The 13,882-nt window shown below is 45.3% G+C and overlaps 1 protein-coding gene across 2 annotated transcripts in view; it reads right to left on the bottom strand.

Annotated features, from left to right (window-relative positions):
* The window catches only part of HNF1B (HNF1 homeobox B), a 69,751-nt gene that overhangs the window by 1,234 nt on the left and 54,635 nt on the right, over positions 1-13,882 (bottom strand). For both annotated transcript variants that reach the window (XM_006881373.1, XM_006881374.1), the window contains exons 7-8: positions 12,317-12,511; positions 8,516-8,634 (exon numbers count right to left, since the gene is read on the bottom strand). In XM_006881373.1, the coding sequence (XP_006881435.1) occupies positions 8,516-8,634; positions 12,317-12,511 (314 nt within the window). The remainder of the gene's footprint in view (positions 1-8,515; positions 8,635-12,316; positions 12,512-13,882) is intronic.

Raw genomic sequence — 13,882 nt, 5'->3', positions numbered from 1 at the left:
TCTGTGAGCATGCTCAGTGTGGCTCAAAAGACAGGACTATGTTTATCTATAGGGGAAGCTCTAGCCTTTCACAGAAGTAAGAATTTCTTCCTAATACCTCCAAGACTGGGATCCTCTAAATCACAGTCTCCCAAATTTAATATATATTCAAGTACTGTTGTGTAACATCAAGTCAGAACTGACCCATAGCTGACTCTGCAGTGGGTTTTCAGAGTCAGCAAAACGCATGGGAGAAGATTGCTCATCCTTTTCCCGTGGAACAGCTGGTGGATTTGAGTGCCTTTGGGACTGCACTGCAGTTCTTACCACTGTGCCACCAAAGCTCCAAGTCCTAGGGACACTGATAAAATGCAGCTTCTTATTTCCTTGGCTTAGAGTGGGGCCTCAGTGTCTGTGTTTCTAATAAGCTCCAGGTTGTGCTGGGGTTGCCGAAACATATTCTGAGCAACAAGGCGATAAACAACACGAGGAAATCACCAATGATTCAAACTATCCCTCAGGAAGGAAGTGTGAGAGTGTCAAGTGCTTTCTGCCAGTTTCTGTCTTGTTCTGAGGTTAAGAGCCTCCTACTGGCTCGCCTTGTGATCTTGCTCTAATGACTCTTTCCACACCTCAGCTTCTTGACCTGTAAAATGAGATACTAAGAGATTCTACCTCAGGAAGGCTGTTGTAGAGATTCAAACAAACAAACACCCCACAAAACCCTATTGCCATTCAGTCAGTTCTGACTCATAACAGACCCTCCATTGAGTTTTCTGGGGCTGTAAACACATGGGAGGAGAGTGCTTGTCTTTGTCCCGAGGTGGATTTGAACCACCAGAAAAGTGGAGCTTTTGGGTCAGCATTGCAACCTGCCATGGACTCTGCCAGCAGTGGTCCCTTTGGGGAGATTAGAGCAGTCTATACATGTGCTGTGCTTGGAACGGTGCTGGGTATGTTTTGTAATTCCTAACACAGCGCTGAGCAAGTTCATGATGTTCTGTAGAGTCTTCTTAAGAGTAAAATTGAGCTGCACATTCATTTGAGGAGACAGGGGTCTGACCTTTTTAAATTCTTTAGGCTTTGGCCCGAGTCCTCTGATACCCTTTGCCTCCTCTTCCTCCCTCTACCCACCCCCACTCTCAAGTCTCTTTACTCACTACTATCAGCTTTTCCCCCAATTTTTAGATTTCAGGTGGAGGACAGAGAAAATGGCTTGTGACCTTGCAGGTTTCAATAGAAGAGCAAACAAGAAGGGCAGATAAGGAGACGCCAGCAAGATTCTATGACCTGTCTTTAGGGATGGGCTTCCCAGCTATCAAATGTTTGCTCACATAATAAAATGGTGGCAGAGCCCTAAATGTTGTCAGAGGAACTAGAGTTATTTGCCCCCTTTAGAGTCTAAACACAAACATCTGATAAGGGGTGCACTGTAGTCCCTCAGAACTCAGGGCCCCAGCCTGCCTGGACCCAGGGGGCCTGGTTCAATGGATGTCTGAAGCTCTGAGCCTGAGAGTAGCTATGGGGATTGTCTATGAAGGAAGCAGTTACAGTAGAGGGAAACTGAAGCAAAAGGAAGGATTCCTAGTATAGGTATATTTTCATTGAGAAAACAATGAAAATTGTTATCAGCTGTATAAGGAGCCCTGGTGGCACAATGCTGAAGCGTTTGGCTACTAAAGTAAAAGACTGATGGCTTGACTTGGTTCCATGGGAGAAAGACCTGGTGATCTGTTACTGTAAAGAATTGTTGTTCATAGAAAGTCCATATGACTCAGCTATTCCACTGCTTGGAATATACCCTGAGAAAAAGAGAACTGAATTATAAACAGAGAATTGTTCATAGCAACATTATTAACCATCACAAGAACTTGGAAACAGCTCAGATGTCCAACCACAATCGAATGAATTGAGAAATCATTGTACATTCACACAATGGAATAATATGCAGCACGCAGGAGCAATGCTTTAGCATATTACTACCTTACTTGGGAGGGACTGAAAAGCATTATGCTGACTGAACTAACTCAGTCCCATAAGGACAAATACTGTATAAAACCATTATTGATGAATAAGTATAAGGATATAAGGGGGGGTAGGGATGAGGATGTGTGAGGGGCGGGGGATGAGTTAGTCATAGGGTCGCACAATTTGACAGGAGGGTGTTGTGAAGGAAATGGGAAAGATCCAGTGTATAAAACAACATATTCAAAATTTGTAAATTAACCAATATAAAATTTTTAAAAAAAGAATTGTTGTTGCTGTGTGCTGTTGGTTGGAACACACCCATAGCTGACCCTCCAGCAGGTTTTCAGAGGCAGTAAAGTGCATGACAGGAGAGTGCCCATCTAGTTGTTTGTAATAACATCAGCTCTATCAGGCATGCATGTGCCCATGTTCATGCATTGTGAATAGGCAGTCAGGGGACAGGTCTGTGCATACTCGAGCCACGTCATGGAATTAGAAGAGGAGCATCAGAGAATGTGCCCTGGGCCCTCCAATATACACAGGTTGAGAAGATGAGGTGTCACTTCAGGAGACTGAGGAGTGGTTGGTGTAGCAGAAAAAGAATCAGGAATATGTGGGGCCCTAAAAGCCAAGTGAGAAGGGGAGGGAGTGATCAGCTGTGTCAAAGATAAAGACTGATAATTAATCATTAGAGTTGACAACATGTCCATGTTAGTGAGCTGGACAAGAGAGATGTCACTGAAATGGAGAGGACAAAAGTCAGTCTGAAGTCGCCTCAAGAGAGAATGGAAGGTAATAAAGTGAAGCTAATGATTATAAATGGCTCATTTTTTATTAAATAATGTTCGAGTAATAGAAATAATTATTCTAATTAAAACTATACAGCTAAGGGGACTAAGCGTATGCAACCAGCCCAGGATCTCACTCCTGCAAATGCGTGCCCCAGACCGTTTACTGGGCGCTCTGGTGGCCTGGTCCACAGGGAATCACACCGCTAACCCAAAGGCTGAGTTTCCCTAGCAGTTCAAACCCATCAGCAGCTCCTTGTGAGAAAATGGACAGTTTCCTCCTGTGCATTTTACAGCCTTGAAAACCCAGTGGAGGATCCACTATGAGTTGGTTCTGACTTGATGGCAGTGATTGAGTGAAAGACTTTATGAGATTGCTTCTCTCAATCTTCTGAATGTGGCAACAGGGTTGAAGTAAATATCCTTTGTCATTTAAGAACCTCTTTCCAAAGCTCTCGAGACACTCAAGGTTGTTGTCAGGATGGAAAGTTGAGCATGACTCGACTCTGTTTTCACATACTAGTTCTTGATTCTTTGGGGCCAAACACAGAGTTATAGGTTTTGCAATTCTTAATTGGATTTGTTTCTTTCTACAGGCGAGAAAACGGAGGCTTATAAAGGATAAACAATCTTCTGAGGTCATGGAGGCAGAAAAACAAACAAACAAACAAACAAACAAACACCTCAGTAGACTCTTGCATTTGGCTCTGCCTAATTCTAAAGCCTGAGTGCCTAACCATCAGGAAATACTGCCCCACTGCCCAGTGGGAGAGGAACAGATGAAGGGATTTATGACAAGGCTGCCCACCTCCTTCCTGTCAACATCCTTGACTGGTGGCTGCTCTGGAGGTCCTCTTTTGACCTTCCTATAAACTAAGAAGCGAGGCGGCGGCAGGTAGAGAAGTTGTGGAAATAGGAGTCGGCTCAGAGCCTGCCCACACTTGTTCTAACTGAGGTCAGCGCTTGCTGTGGTCTGTGTTCAGACTGCAGGGCATTGTTTCTCAGGAGCTTAGCACAGCTCACTCAGACAGTAACTTGTTGGCTCCCGAGTGAGGAGGAGGGAAGGAAAGAGGCGTATGCTCTGGAAAGGACAGATGGGAGTAGCTGCAGGAGGACTCTGAACAAGAAGTCCCAGCCTGAGTTTCCTGAAAAGTGAACCAACCACAACCCGCCCTGGGCCTGGCTGTCTTGACAACAGCAAGTATTAAGATTAGGCAGATACAATTTCACATCCTGGCTGAAGGAAACAAGGGCAGCGTGTTCACTACATAGCAACCAAATCTCTTGCGTGTCAGATTTCGACTTGCATAGGAAACAGGCAAGGCCCTTTGGTGGCATAGTGCTTGACTGCTAATTGAAAGACTTAGGGTCCGAATCCACCAGACACTCTGTGGGAGAAAGACAGACAGTCTCCTCCTGGAAAGATTTACAGTCCTGGAATCATGAGGGAGTATCATTGTGAGTGGAAGCTGACATGGTTGTGATGAGTTAGAGTGGACTTGGTTGATATTAGTTGATAACAGTGGGCTTAAAAAATATGTAGGAGATATGTTGAGCTCTGGTGGCCTAGTGGCAAGAATCTGTGCTGCTATCTTGAAGACACATGGTTCAAGGCTACCAGCTGCTCCACAGGAGAGGGATGGGTAATCTCCTCCCATGCAATTAACTGCCTCTGAAAACCTCCCAGAGGGTCCTCTGAAACCCCCCTGGAGCATCAGCTATAGGTCAATTCTGACTCTATGGTACAAAACAACATAGTGGTACGGTGGTTAAAACACTCAACAACTAACTGAAATGTTGGTGATTTGAACCCACTCTGCAGAAGATGTGACAGTGTGCTTTTGTAAGTATTTACAGCCTAAAAACTCCTTCGGGATCATTCTACTCTCCCCTAGAAGGCTGCTTTGAGGAGGGACTGACTAGAAAGTGGTGGCTTGGCTGGAGTTGGGTTTAGGCTGGTCGCCATCTTTGAACAGGGCATGTCGGCCCATTTCCTAAATGCACTGCCATTAACTCAATTCTGATAACCCTGTTGGACAGTGGAGAACCACCCCACAAAAGGCCCTAAAACCTAGCAAATGACCCTGGAGTCCGTTTTAGAAAATATTACTTTAAAATCAATGGGGGGGGGGGGGCAGGAAGCAGACTTTCTTTCCTTAGGAGCTCTCTTCTGACCCTTTACCTTAGAAATAGTCTGTAAACTTTTCTTCACCTTTTATCTGCATTTTACTTCATTCTGCCTTTCCCATTTCCTCCTTCTGCTTCAGTTTGTAGGAAGAAAGTTTCCTAATTGGAGTAGAGTTGTTGCTGTTGTTGTGTACCATCGAGTTGGAAATGACCCACAGCTGACCCTCCAGCAGGTTTTGAGAGGCAGTTAATTGCACAAGAGGAGGAGATTTTCCATCCTTCTCCCAAAGAGCAGCTGGTGGGTTTAAACCGTGTGCCTTTGGGATTTCAGAGCAGTTTCTTACCACTAGGCCATTAGAGCTCCCTAGCAGTCCAGTACATGGGTTTAATTTTTATTCAAGTTCCCAATCACTGATGACGAGAAGATTGGTGATTTCCATAGGTATTTGAAAGCAAGGCTTTCCTGGTGGAAAGAATTCAGGATTTGGAATAAAAAACTAAATTCTAGGGAGCTCTGGTGGCCTAGTGGCAAGGAGCTGCAACTACAATCCCAGAGGCACATGGTTCGAATCCACCAGATGCTCTGCCGGGAAAAGGAGGGATAATCTCCTTCTGTACCAGTCAGATCTGATTTGATGGTACACTAACACAAAAATAAAATAAAATTAAATTAAAAAAAGAAAGTGCATTTAATATATTTAAAAACAAACAAACAAAAAAAAAAACTAAATTCTAGAGGCCTCGCTCTAGAATTAATCATCTGTGTGACCTGGGCAGGCCAGGTCTGAGCCTCAGTTTACTTCTTAAAAGGTTGCAACAAAGGTGAAAATGATGAAATATTGTTTATGGGAAGTATAAATGGTTAAAGTGCTACATGAATACTTTTCATTCCTACTGGATATAATGACCACCATCATCATTTTGTCAGACTCCTGAAAAGTCCAGGGAACTGGAGAAAGATTCTAGAGGGTGGCTCGTGCAGCTTCAAGGTCAGATGGCCACTTTGTCTGGTGGCGGGAGGAAGTTACTCTGTGGCTAATGCAGCGTCTCAGAGAGCATCTTGATGTATTTTGATTAAGAGACCATTTCCAGAATTCAGGAGACTTGTTTCAACAAGCAAGCATCAAAGTCAACTTGGGAAAGACAGGAATAATTACTCACAGCCCATCTAGGGCTGACCAAGTGGCAGATGGATTGATAAACCTTTCAAAGGGGAAGGTATTCCCAAGGCAGGCTGCTGCGCCTGGCTGCCCCCCTGATTGAGATTTGTGAGCACAGATAAATGTTTTCTCTGCTCACTACAAAGAGTGGGAAATCACACAGGAGTCGAAGGGCAGGGCAGTGGGGGTTGTCTTTTCATCTTCCACTGGGTGAGAGAAGAGTGGCAAGACAGGTCCCACACACCGCTGCCTCTGCCCCCAGTTCCAGAGCCTGGCTGTCCAGGCTGTGTGCTTCGGCGAACTAGATGTGACGGGTGCTTAATCTACGTGACCTTGCTGAATCCTCAGAACAAGTATAGTACTAACTCTCATTATGCAGATGCAGAAACAGACACGCAGTAAAATCAAGGCCAACAAGCAAGTTACTAATCAGGAACAAAATAATTTGCATTACTCTACCACGTGGAGAGACCGGTCCTTAGAGAAGGACATCATGCTTGGGAGGGTGGAGGGACAGCACAGGAGAGGAAGGCCCTCTATGAGGTGGATTGATTCAGTGACGGGGTAATCGGGATGGGAGTGTCAGAGACAGTGCGATTGGCACAGGACAGAATAGAGTTTAGGGCTGTTGTACATAGGGTCGCTATGAGTCGCAAGCGACTCGATGGCACATAACAACAACATATCACGTGTGAGAGGGATGGGCAGTCTCTTCCCATCTAATTAACTGCCTCTGAAAATCCACTGGAGGGTCAGCTACGGGTCAGTTCCAACTGTTTGGCATACACCACCACCACCAAAACCACAGGCCCAGTAAGGGCTAGAAAAAGATTGGGCAAAGGAAAGAACAGAGACCCATATAGGTCCATGAATAGACCTGCTCTGAAGCTCACAGCAGTGGATAAAGTGTGATTCGCAGTGATTCAATGAAGAAAAAAAAAAGACCATTAGGAATGTCAATCTCGATGGGGAGCCTCTGACATGAAGTTCAAGGTTGTTACCTATTTATCTAGTAATCAATAAAAGCCAAACAGTTCCCACACTGCACAGACCCCAGCTACTAAAAGGCTCTATTGTATAACTCTGAAATCGTCATCAGCGTGCAGACTTCTTGCCCTGTCTTCTCACTCTCAGTGGCCCAGCAGTCCAGCTGTCTAGGCTACAGCAGCGATGAACATTGTTGACTACTCCACCCCCTCCGCTTGGATGTGGAGACTATCATTGACTGAAACAGAGACCAAAGCTCAGGATTCCCTATTCTTGGTGCAACAGAAAGTTGGTTCTAAGTTTCTTAATAAAAACACCAAATGAATGCAGCTCTCTTAGAAAGACCAAGCTGCCTGCTGGTGGAATCCCATATTGTTGTTGTTAAGCTACCACCCACACAGCAACCCTATGAACAACAGATCGAACCCTGCACCATCTGCATGATCTGTGACAAGCTCAAGTTCACAGTTACAGTCACTGTGTCAATCCATCTTGTCGGGGGCCTACCTCTCTTTCTCTGACCCTCTACCTTTCCCAGACTGAGGTTTTTCGCTAAGGTCTGGCCCTTCCTGACCACATCCAAAGTATATGAGATAAAATTATACCATCCTTGTTTTTAAGGAGCACGCTGTTGTACTTGATTTGTTCTCCATGACTTGTTCATTCTTTTCAAAGTCCATGGGATATTCAGTATTTTTCACCAGCACCACAACTCAAAGGCATTAAATCTTCTTCAGTCATCCTTACTCACTGTCCAACTTCCAGATGCATTAGAAACAACTGAAAATATCGTGGCATGGATCAGATGTACCTTAAACTGACTTCCTTGCTCTTTAGCACTTTGGGGAGGGCCTTGATAGCAGATTTTTTCCATGTAACATGTCTTTTGATTTCTTGACTACCATGGTGGCCTAGTGGTGGTAAGGTATTGTGCTGTGAACTCAGAAGTAGGTTGTTTGACCTTGTGAGCTGCAATATGGGAGAAAGACAGGTAATCTCCTCCTGTGCCATTTGTAGCATCTGAAAACTCAGTGGAGGGTCAGCAATGAGTTGGCTCTGACTCTAGGGCACAGAACAGCTACTACCTTGGGTGTTGATTGTGGATCCCAGCAAAATAAAATTGTTTACAACTTCAACGTCTATCATGATGTTGCCAGAATTGGGTCATCCCTGGAGCTTCTAATGATCTGACTGGAAACACTCTCAAAACCCTGTCTTATTTACTCCACTGAATCACTGTCGTCAGCTTGTGAAAAATCCTCAGGAATCTATCTTGCAAAGCAGGAAAGTCAGTAAGAAAGACCTGACTCTTGATCCCTTCTCGTTTCTCTGTGGGGCATCAAGTAATCCATCAGGGAAAACTCAATGGCAATGCATAAAGGCTCTGTGTAATTCAGTCTCTACTGACCGATCATGCTTCAGTCTTTATTTAGTGTTCTTGCTGGAGCAGGAGCAGAGAGAGTAATAAACCCAGTCACAGCCCCATTCCCCTCCTGCTGTTATTACCTGTTTACTGGATGACATGTTGGTGAGTGTACTGATGCTGCTGGTATCTGTCACCACCATCGCAGATGGAAACCTTGAAGTGTGTGAATACTGAGGGGGTTCTTGCTTGTGTGCATACACTGCAAAGAGTGAAGACAAAATCAAGATGGGCATGGTACAGGCATGCACACAGTTCCCGCCCTCTCCCCCCATTCCACACCCTAGCTCCATTTCCCAGGGCAGATAAAAGGTGGTGGTTGTGGCCACTCATGTTTAGGGAGGGACTGTCATATAGCAAAAAGAATGGGTGTGTGTTCAAATCCTGGATAGTACACAATCAAGTGACTTAACCTCACTTTCCTCATCAGTGATAACTATTTTAGAATTAGAAGGCATTATATATAAAGTACTTTGTACTAAGTAAACAAACAGCCTGGCCCAGAGCCTAAGATGTAGTGATATTCGAAGCTCTTCCTGTTCCTCTCACTTTTAATAAGATTTTAAAAGCCTAGGTATCAAACAAAGAGCCTTGATGGCACAGTAGTTAAAAAGCCCAACTTCTAACCAAAAGGCTGACAGTTTGAACCTACCAGCCACTCTGTGGGAGACAGATGTGGAAAGTCTACTTCTAGAAAGATGTAGAGCCTTGGAAACCCTGTGGGGCAGTTGTACTCTGTTCTACAGGGTTGTTCTGAGTTGGAATTGATTCCACACTGGTGGGTATGGTTTCAGCTGGGTTTCAGAAGAGAGCTTGGCTCATCTGAGTTTCCAAGCATAAAAAGCTCTCCGTAATGAGGGGACATTCAGGAGCCAAGAGTATATGCTTATCATCACTGCTGCTCCAGTGAGCACTCAAATGACATTAGCCTATGGAGCCAACAGGTGACTTGTGCTGTAGTTGTTGTTACGTGCTGCTGAATGGATGCCAACTCCCAGTGACCCAGTGCAACAGGGCAGAACGGCCTCACACAGTTTTCTAGGCTATACTCTTTATAGGAGCAAATCACTGGATTTTTCTCCTGCAGAGCCAGAAGGTGGGTTCAAACCATCGACTCTTCAGTTAACTGGTGTTTGGTGATACCACCAGGGCTTTTGAAAGGACACTAGATTCAAATAAAACCTCTAGAAGCACATGAGTGGCTTTTATTTCTGGTTCCTTCCCCCTACCCTTTTAAGTTTTTCTAGTACTTGGTCTGATTCACGGTAGTTATCCGTAAGATTCATGACAATTCTTCCAGGTTACATAACCAACAAATGGCTGAATGTGATATTTGGTTGTGAAGGAGGGACCACCCTGTTCATAGAATACAGAGCCCAATGTGGAGTCACTAAGAAAGGAAGGTGAGTGAAGGTCACCGGCCAAGCTCTTTCTGGGCAGAGAGGCTGGTTATTTCCTGGCCAAGGGGCCTACGGGACATCTCTTTGTAACCAGGTAGGTGTGCTGGGCTTGGGGAGTCTACAGACTGCTAGTGGCCATGCTCTGACTACCCTACTCAGGCCTGGCCACCTAAAAGCCTGTCCAGGTGAGGGAGAAGGGGGAAGTGAGGGAATACATGACCAGGCTCTGAGGGAAAGGGGAAGGGCACATGTGGTCCCTGACTGCTACAGGCTCTGGCAGATTTTTAGAAGCCACAAATATGTGATTGGAATGTGAGATGGTGCTCAGGAACCAGCTCCACAGGCTTGAGGAGGGATTGAGCCAGGAAGATAGAAAAGGTCTGAACCTGGTTGTTGCCCCTCAGATCCAAAACTCTCCGCCGGAGGCTGACAGGGAGAAAACCAAATTCCCTTGCCCATCCTCCTAGGAACCTCTTAATGGAAACAAATAAACAAAAATCACCATGTTTCTGTACCTGTATGCAAGCAAAACATAGTTTTCACCGATTTTTATTTCCTCATCATAATGGCCCAAAGACACTTGATTCAAAGTCCACCAGCTGCTCTGTAGGAGAAGGATGGACAATCTCCTTCTATGTGACTAACTGCCGCTGAAAACCCTCTAAGGGTCAGCTGTGGGTCAGTTCTGACTGATGCTACACAACAACAACAACGGCCCCGAATGGATATTTCCCCCATCTTAATATGGCTCCATATCAAATGGACTTCCAAAAGAACAAACAGATATGTCTTAGAGAAAGAGCGGTCAGAGTGATCCTTGGAGGTAAAGGTAGCAGTTGGGCATACTGCTAGGAGGGGTTAGTCCTTGGAAAATAAGAGGCTCAGCAAAAGACATGAAGACCCTCAATGAGATTGATTGACACCGTGACTACAGCAACGTGCTCGTGTATGTCAGAGATGATGAGGACAGGACAGGGTTCAGGTCTGTTGTTCATAGGGTTGCTATGAGTTGTACTCAATGGCATATAACAACAACAATACATGCATATTATTTCCAGGATGAAGGAACTGAGGCTCAGGGCAGCTAAGTAACTTGTCAGTGACTACACAGCAGGTAAAGGAGCCCTGGTGGCATGATGGTTAATCACTAGGCTGCAAACTGAAAGTTGAAACCCATAGGAGTTCCTAAGAAACCCTAGAGAGCAATTCTATGGTGTCCTATAAGTAAATAAACTGGATGACATACACCACCACCACCACCTCGCTGGCAAGTATCAGAGGCAGGATTTAAATTCAGGTCTTTCTAACTCCAGGACTCGCATTCTATTCCAAAGACTTCTCTAGAGTTCTTCTGATACTATTCCTGAGGCAGGGAAGCCATTCCTTCCACAGTGCCTCCCCAAACTTGGAGACTATAGCCTGTACATAAGTCTAGCTAGAGACCTATGAGTCTGGGGAGGAGGCAGAGATACAGGGACGGTGGAGTAGATGGGAAATGATCATTCAAAAGATCCATTTAAGGCACAAGCAGAAATTAGGGGCAGGGGAAGGGGTGGCAAGCAGGGAACAGAAAGAAACTCTAATACACTTTGTCCAAGGTGGTACAAGAATGGCATTTTCCATTGTTTATAAATTCTGGAATTCTGGAAGAGTCTTCTGTTTCTTGTCTCTCCTTTTTAAAAAAGAATTTTCTATTTCAAGGAACAGGTTTCAAATTACATGCCAACCAACCTCATTTGGCAGGGCCTGATTAGAATTTGGAGTTGAGACTCAACTCCGTGACACCCAACAAGTTGGGAAAAGTGCCATGGCTGATTGGTGATGTCTTCCTTGGATGCTGCAATGGGAAGTTAGGGCATGCATTCCACACAACTGCTATCTCTGCTCTTAATCTCCAACTCTGCTTTACATGCAGGCCTAACCTATCCTCTTCAACCGTTCTACTTTGAGAAACTTGTACTGGATAAAGGAACCAGAAAAGGCACAGCAATATAAGAGCTGTGTTTGTGAGATTGTCTTGGTTGGTAGTGTTGTTGTTGTTGTTATGTGCCGTCAAGTCATTTGTGACTCATAGCCACCCTATGTACAACAACCCTAAACTCTGCTCTATCCTGTGCCAATCTCATTGCCTCTGACACACCCATACCAATTACCCCAGTCACTGAATCAATCCACCTCATAGAGGGTCTTCCCCTCCTGCGCTGTCCCTCTACTCTACCCAGCATGATGTCCCTCTCTAAAGACCTGTCTCTCCTTACAACATATCCAAAGTATGTCAGACGAAGCCCCAGAATCCTTGCCTCCAAGGAGCAGCCTGGTTTAACCCTCTCTAGGATGAATCTGTTTGTTTTCTTGGCAGTCTGTATTAGTTAGGAAAAAAGTGCCTAAAGCAATAAGCTTACTAGAGAGTTTGGGTCAAGTGAGGGGAACAGGCTCATAGGGTGCCCTTCATGCTCTCATTCCCCAGCCTGCTCATGTCCTTACTGTGTGAGTTCTGCAGCTGTGTCACGGCGGCCATGAAGGGCTGCTGAGCCATGTGGCTGCCTGGGCTTTGTTGCATGAGGGGCTGCTGGTGAGGGCTGTGCAGCTGCTGGGAGAACTGGACGGGCTGCAGGGCTGCCAGGCTGCTGGCGACACTGTTGATGACAGGGACGCTCTGTGCTTGAGAGGTGTTGAGGCCTGTGGGAGTAAGAGAGAAAGATCAGAGACTGCTTTTGGAATAAGGAGAGGTGAAAAGATGGGAACAGACGTCAGCTGAGCCTCTGTTACATGCCAAGCTCTGGGCTGAGCCTGTCCTATAAGTAAGTGGCCACCTGGGAATCGATAGACCCATTTTATTTTCATGTTATCATAACTGATATTTTATTTCATTTTATGTACAAAGCATTGGTCTTGTTTCTTGCCATGTAGACATCTTGGCTAAGCCATTCAAGGAAAATCACTTAGTCCAACTTGATCAAGTGATATCCTCAGCATACTGAGGGGAACACTGGTGGCACATATTGTGTTTGTATGTCCACATCAGTCTGTGTCAGTTTGAACATATGTGGCAAGAGCAGGAACCCTGGTCAAATTTTCGTGGGTGACTCCAGTAGAGCTCCTGGTGCTCCATCCTGCTTGGAAGGAAGCACCAAGGCAAAAAGCAGACCCATTTTATAGACAAAGAAACTGAGGCTTAGAGAGCTTAAGTGACTATTCAAGATCTACAATGACTTGTGCATGGATACAAATTTTAAGCATGCCTAACTGGGGAGCTCTGGTGGCCTAGTGGCAAGAAGCTGCACTGCAATTCTGAAGGCGCTCAGTTCAAAGCCACAAGCTGCTCTCTGGGAGAAGGATGGGCAATCTCCTCACATGTGATTAACTGCCTCTGAAAAGTCTCTAGAGAGTCAGCTATGGGTTGGTTCTGACACTACAGTACACAACAACAACAACCGAAGCCCAAGTCATCCTATAACCAAAGTCATCCTGTAACCTACCAAACTTGGCTACCCTGGACTTAACAGAGCCTAGGGAAAGCTGATTTTACTTGTCCCTTCTGGCGGCCTATTCTTTAGTCTTATATGACTAATCTAAAGGTGATGCGTCTCTGGTGGTTTGACTCTACCAACATCTCATCCCCCCTTCAAAAATGGTCAGTCTCCTCCTGTTGGAAGGTCAGCTATGAATGGGTTCTGACATGAAAACAGTGAGTTTGGGACTGACTTTCCTTCTAGACTCTGAGAGATGCTTGCCAGGTGCCCTCAGGGCAGAAATGTGTCAACTAGATGCTGGTGGGTAAGTGGTAAGGAGTTGCTCTGCTAACACAAAGGCATGCAGTTTGAATCCACCAGCTGCTCTGGGGAAGAAAGATAGGCAATCTCCTCCATACTATCTCAAACTTAGTGCCTCTGAAAAGTCACTAGAGGGTCAGCTAGCTATGGGTTAGTTCCTATATGACGGTACTTAACAAGACGAGATCTGCGGTCCAGATCTGTCTGTCCAGCAGAGGGCAGGAGTGTGCAGGGACCTGCATTCTGATGAAAATCAACAACTTCTTTTTTTTTTTTT

The sequence above is a fragment of the Elephantulus edwardii genome, unplaced genomic scaffold, assembly GCF_000299155.1.
Source record: "Elephantulus edwardii isolate Elephantulus edwardi_28Jun2011 unplaced genomic scaffold, EleEdw1.0 scaffold00015, whole genome shotgun sequence".
NCBI lineage: Eukaryota > Metazoa > Chordata > Mammalia > Macroscelidea > Macroscelididae > Elephantulus > Elephantulus edwardii.
Note: the sequence above shows the minus strand (reverse complement) of the source record. Positions and strands in the feature narration are given on the sequence as shown.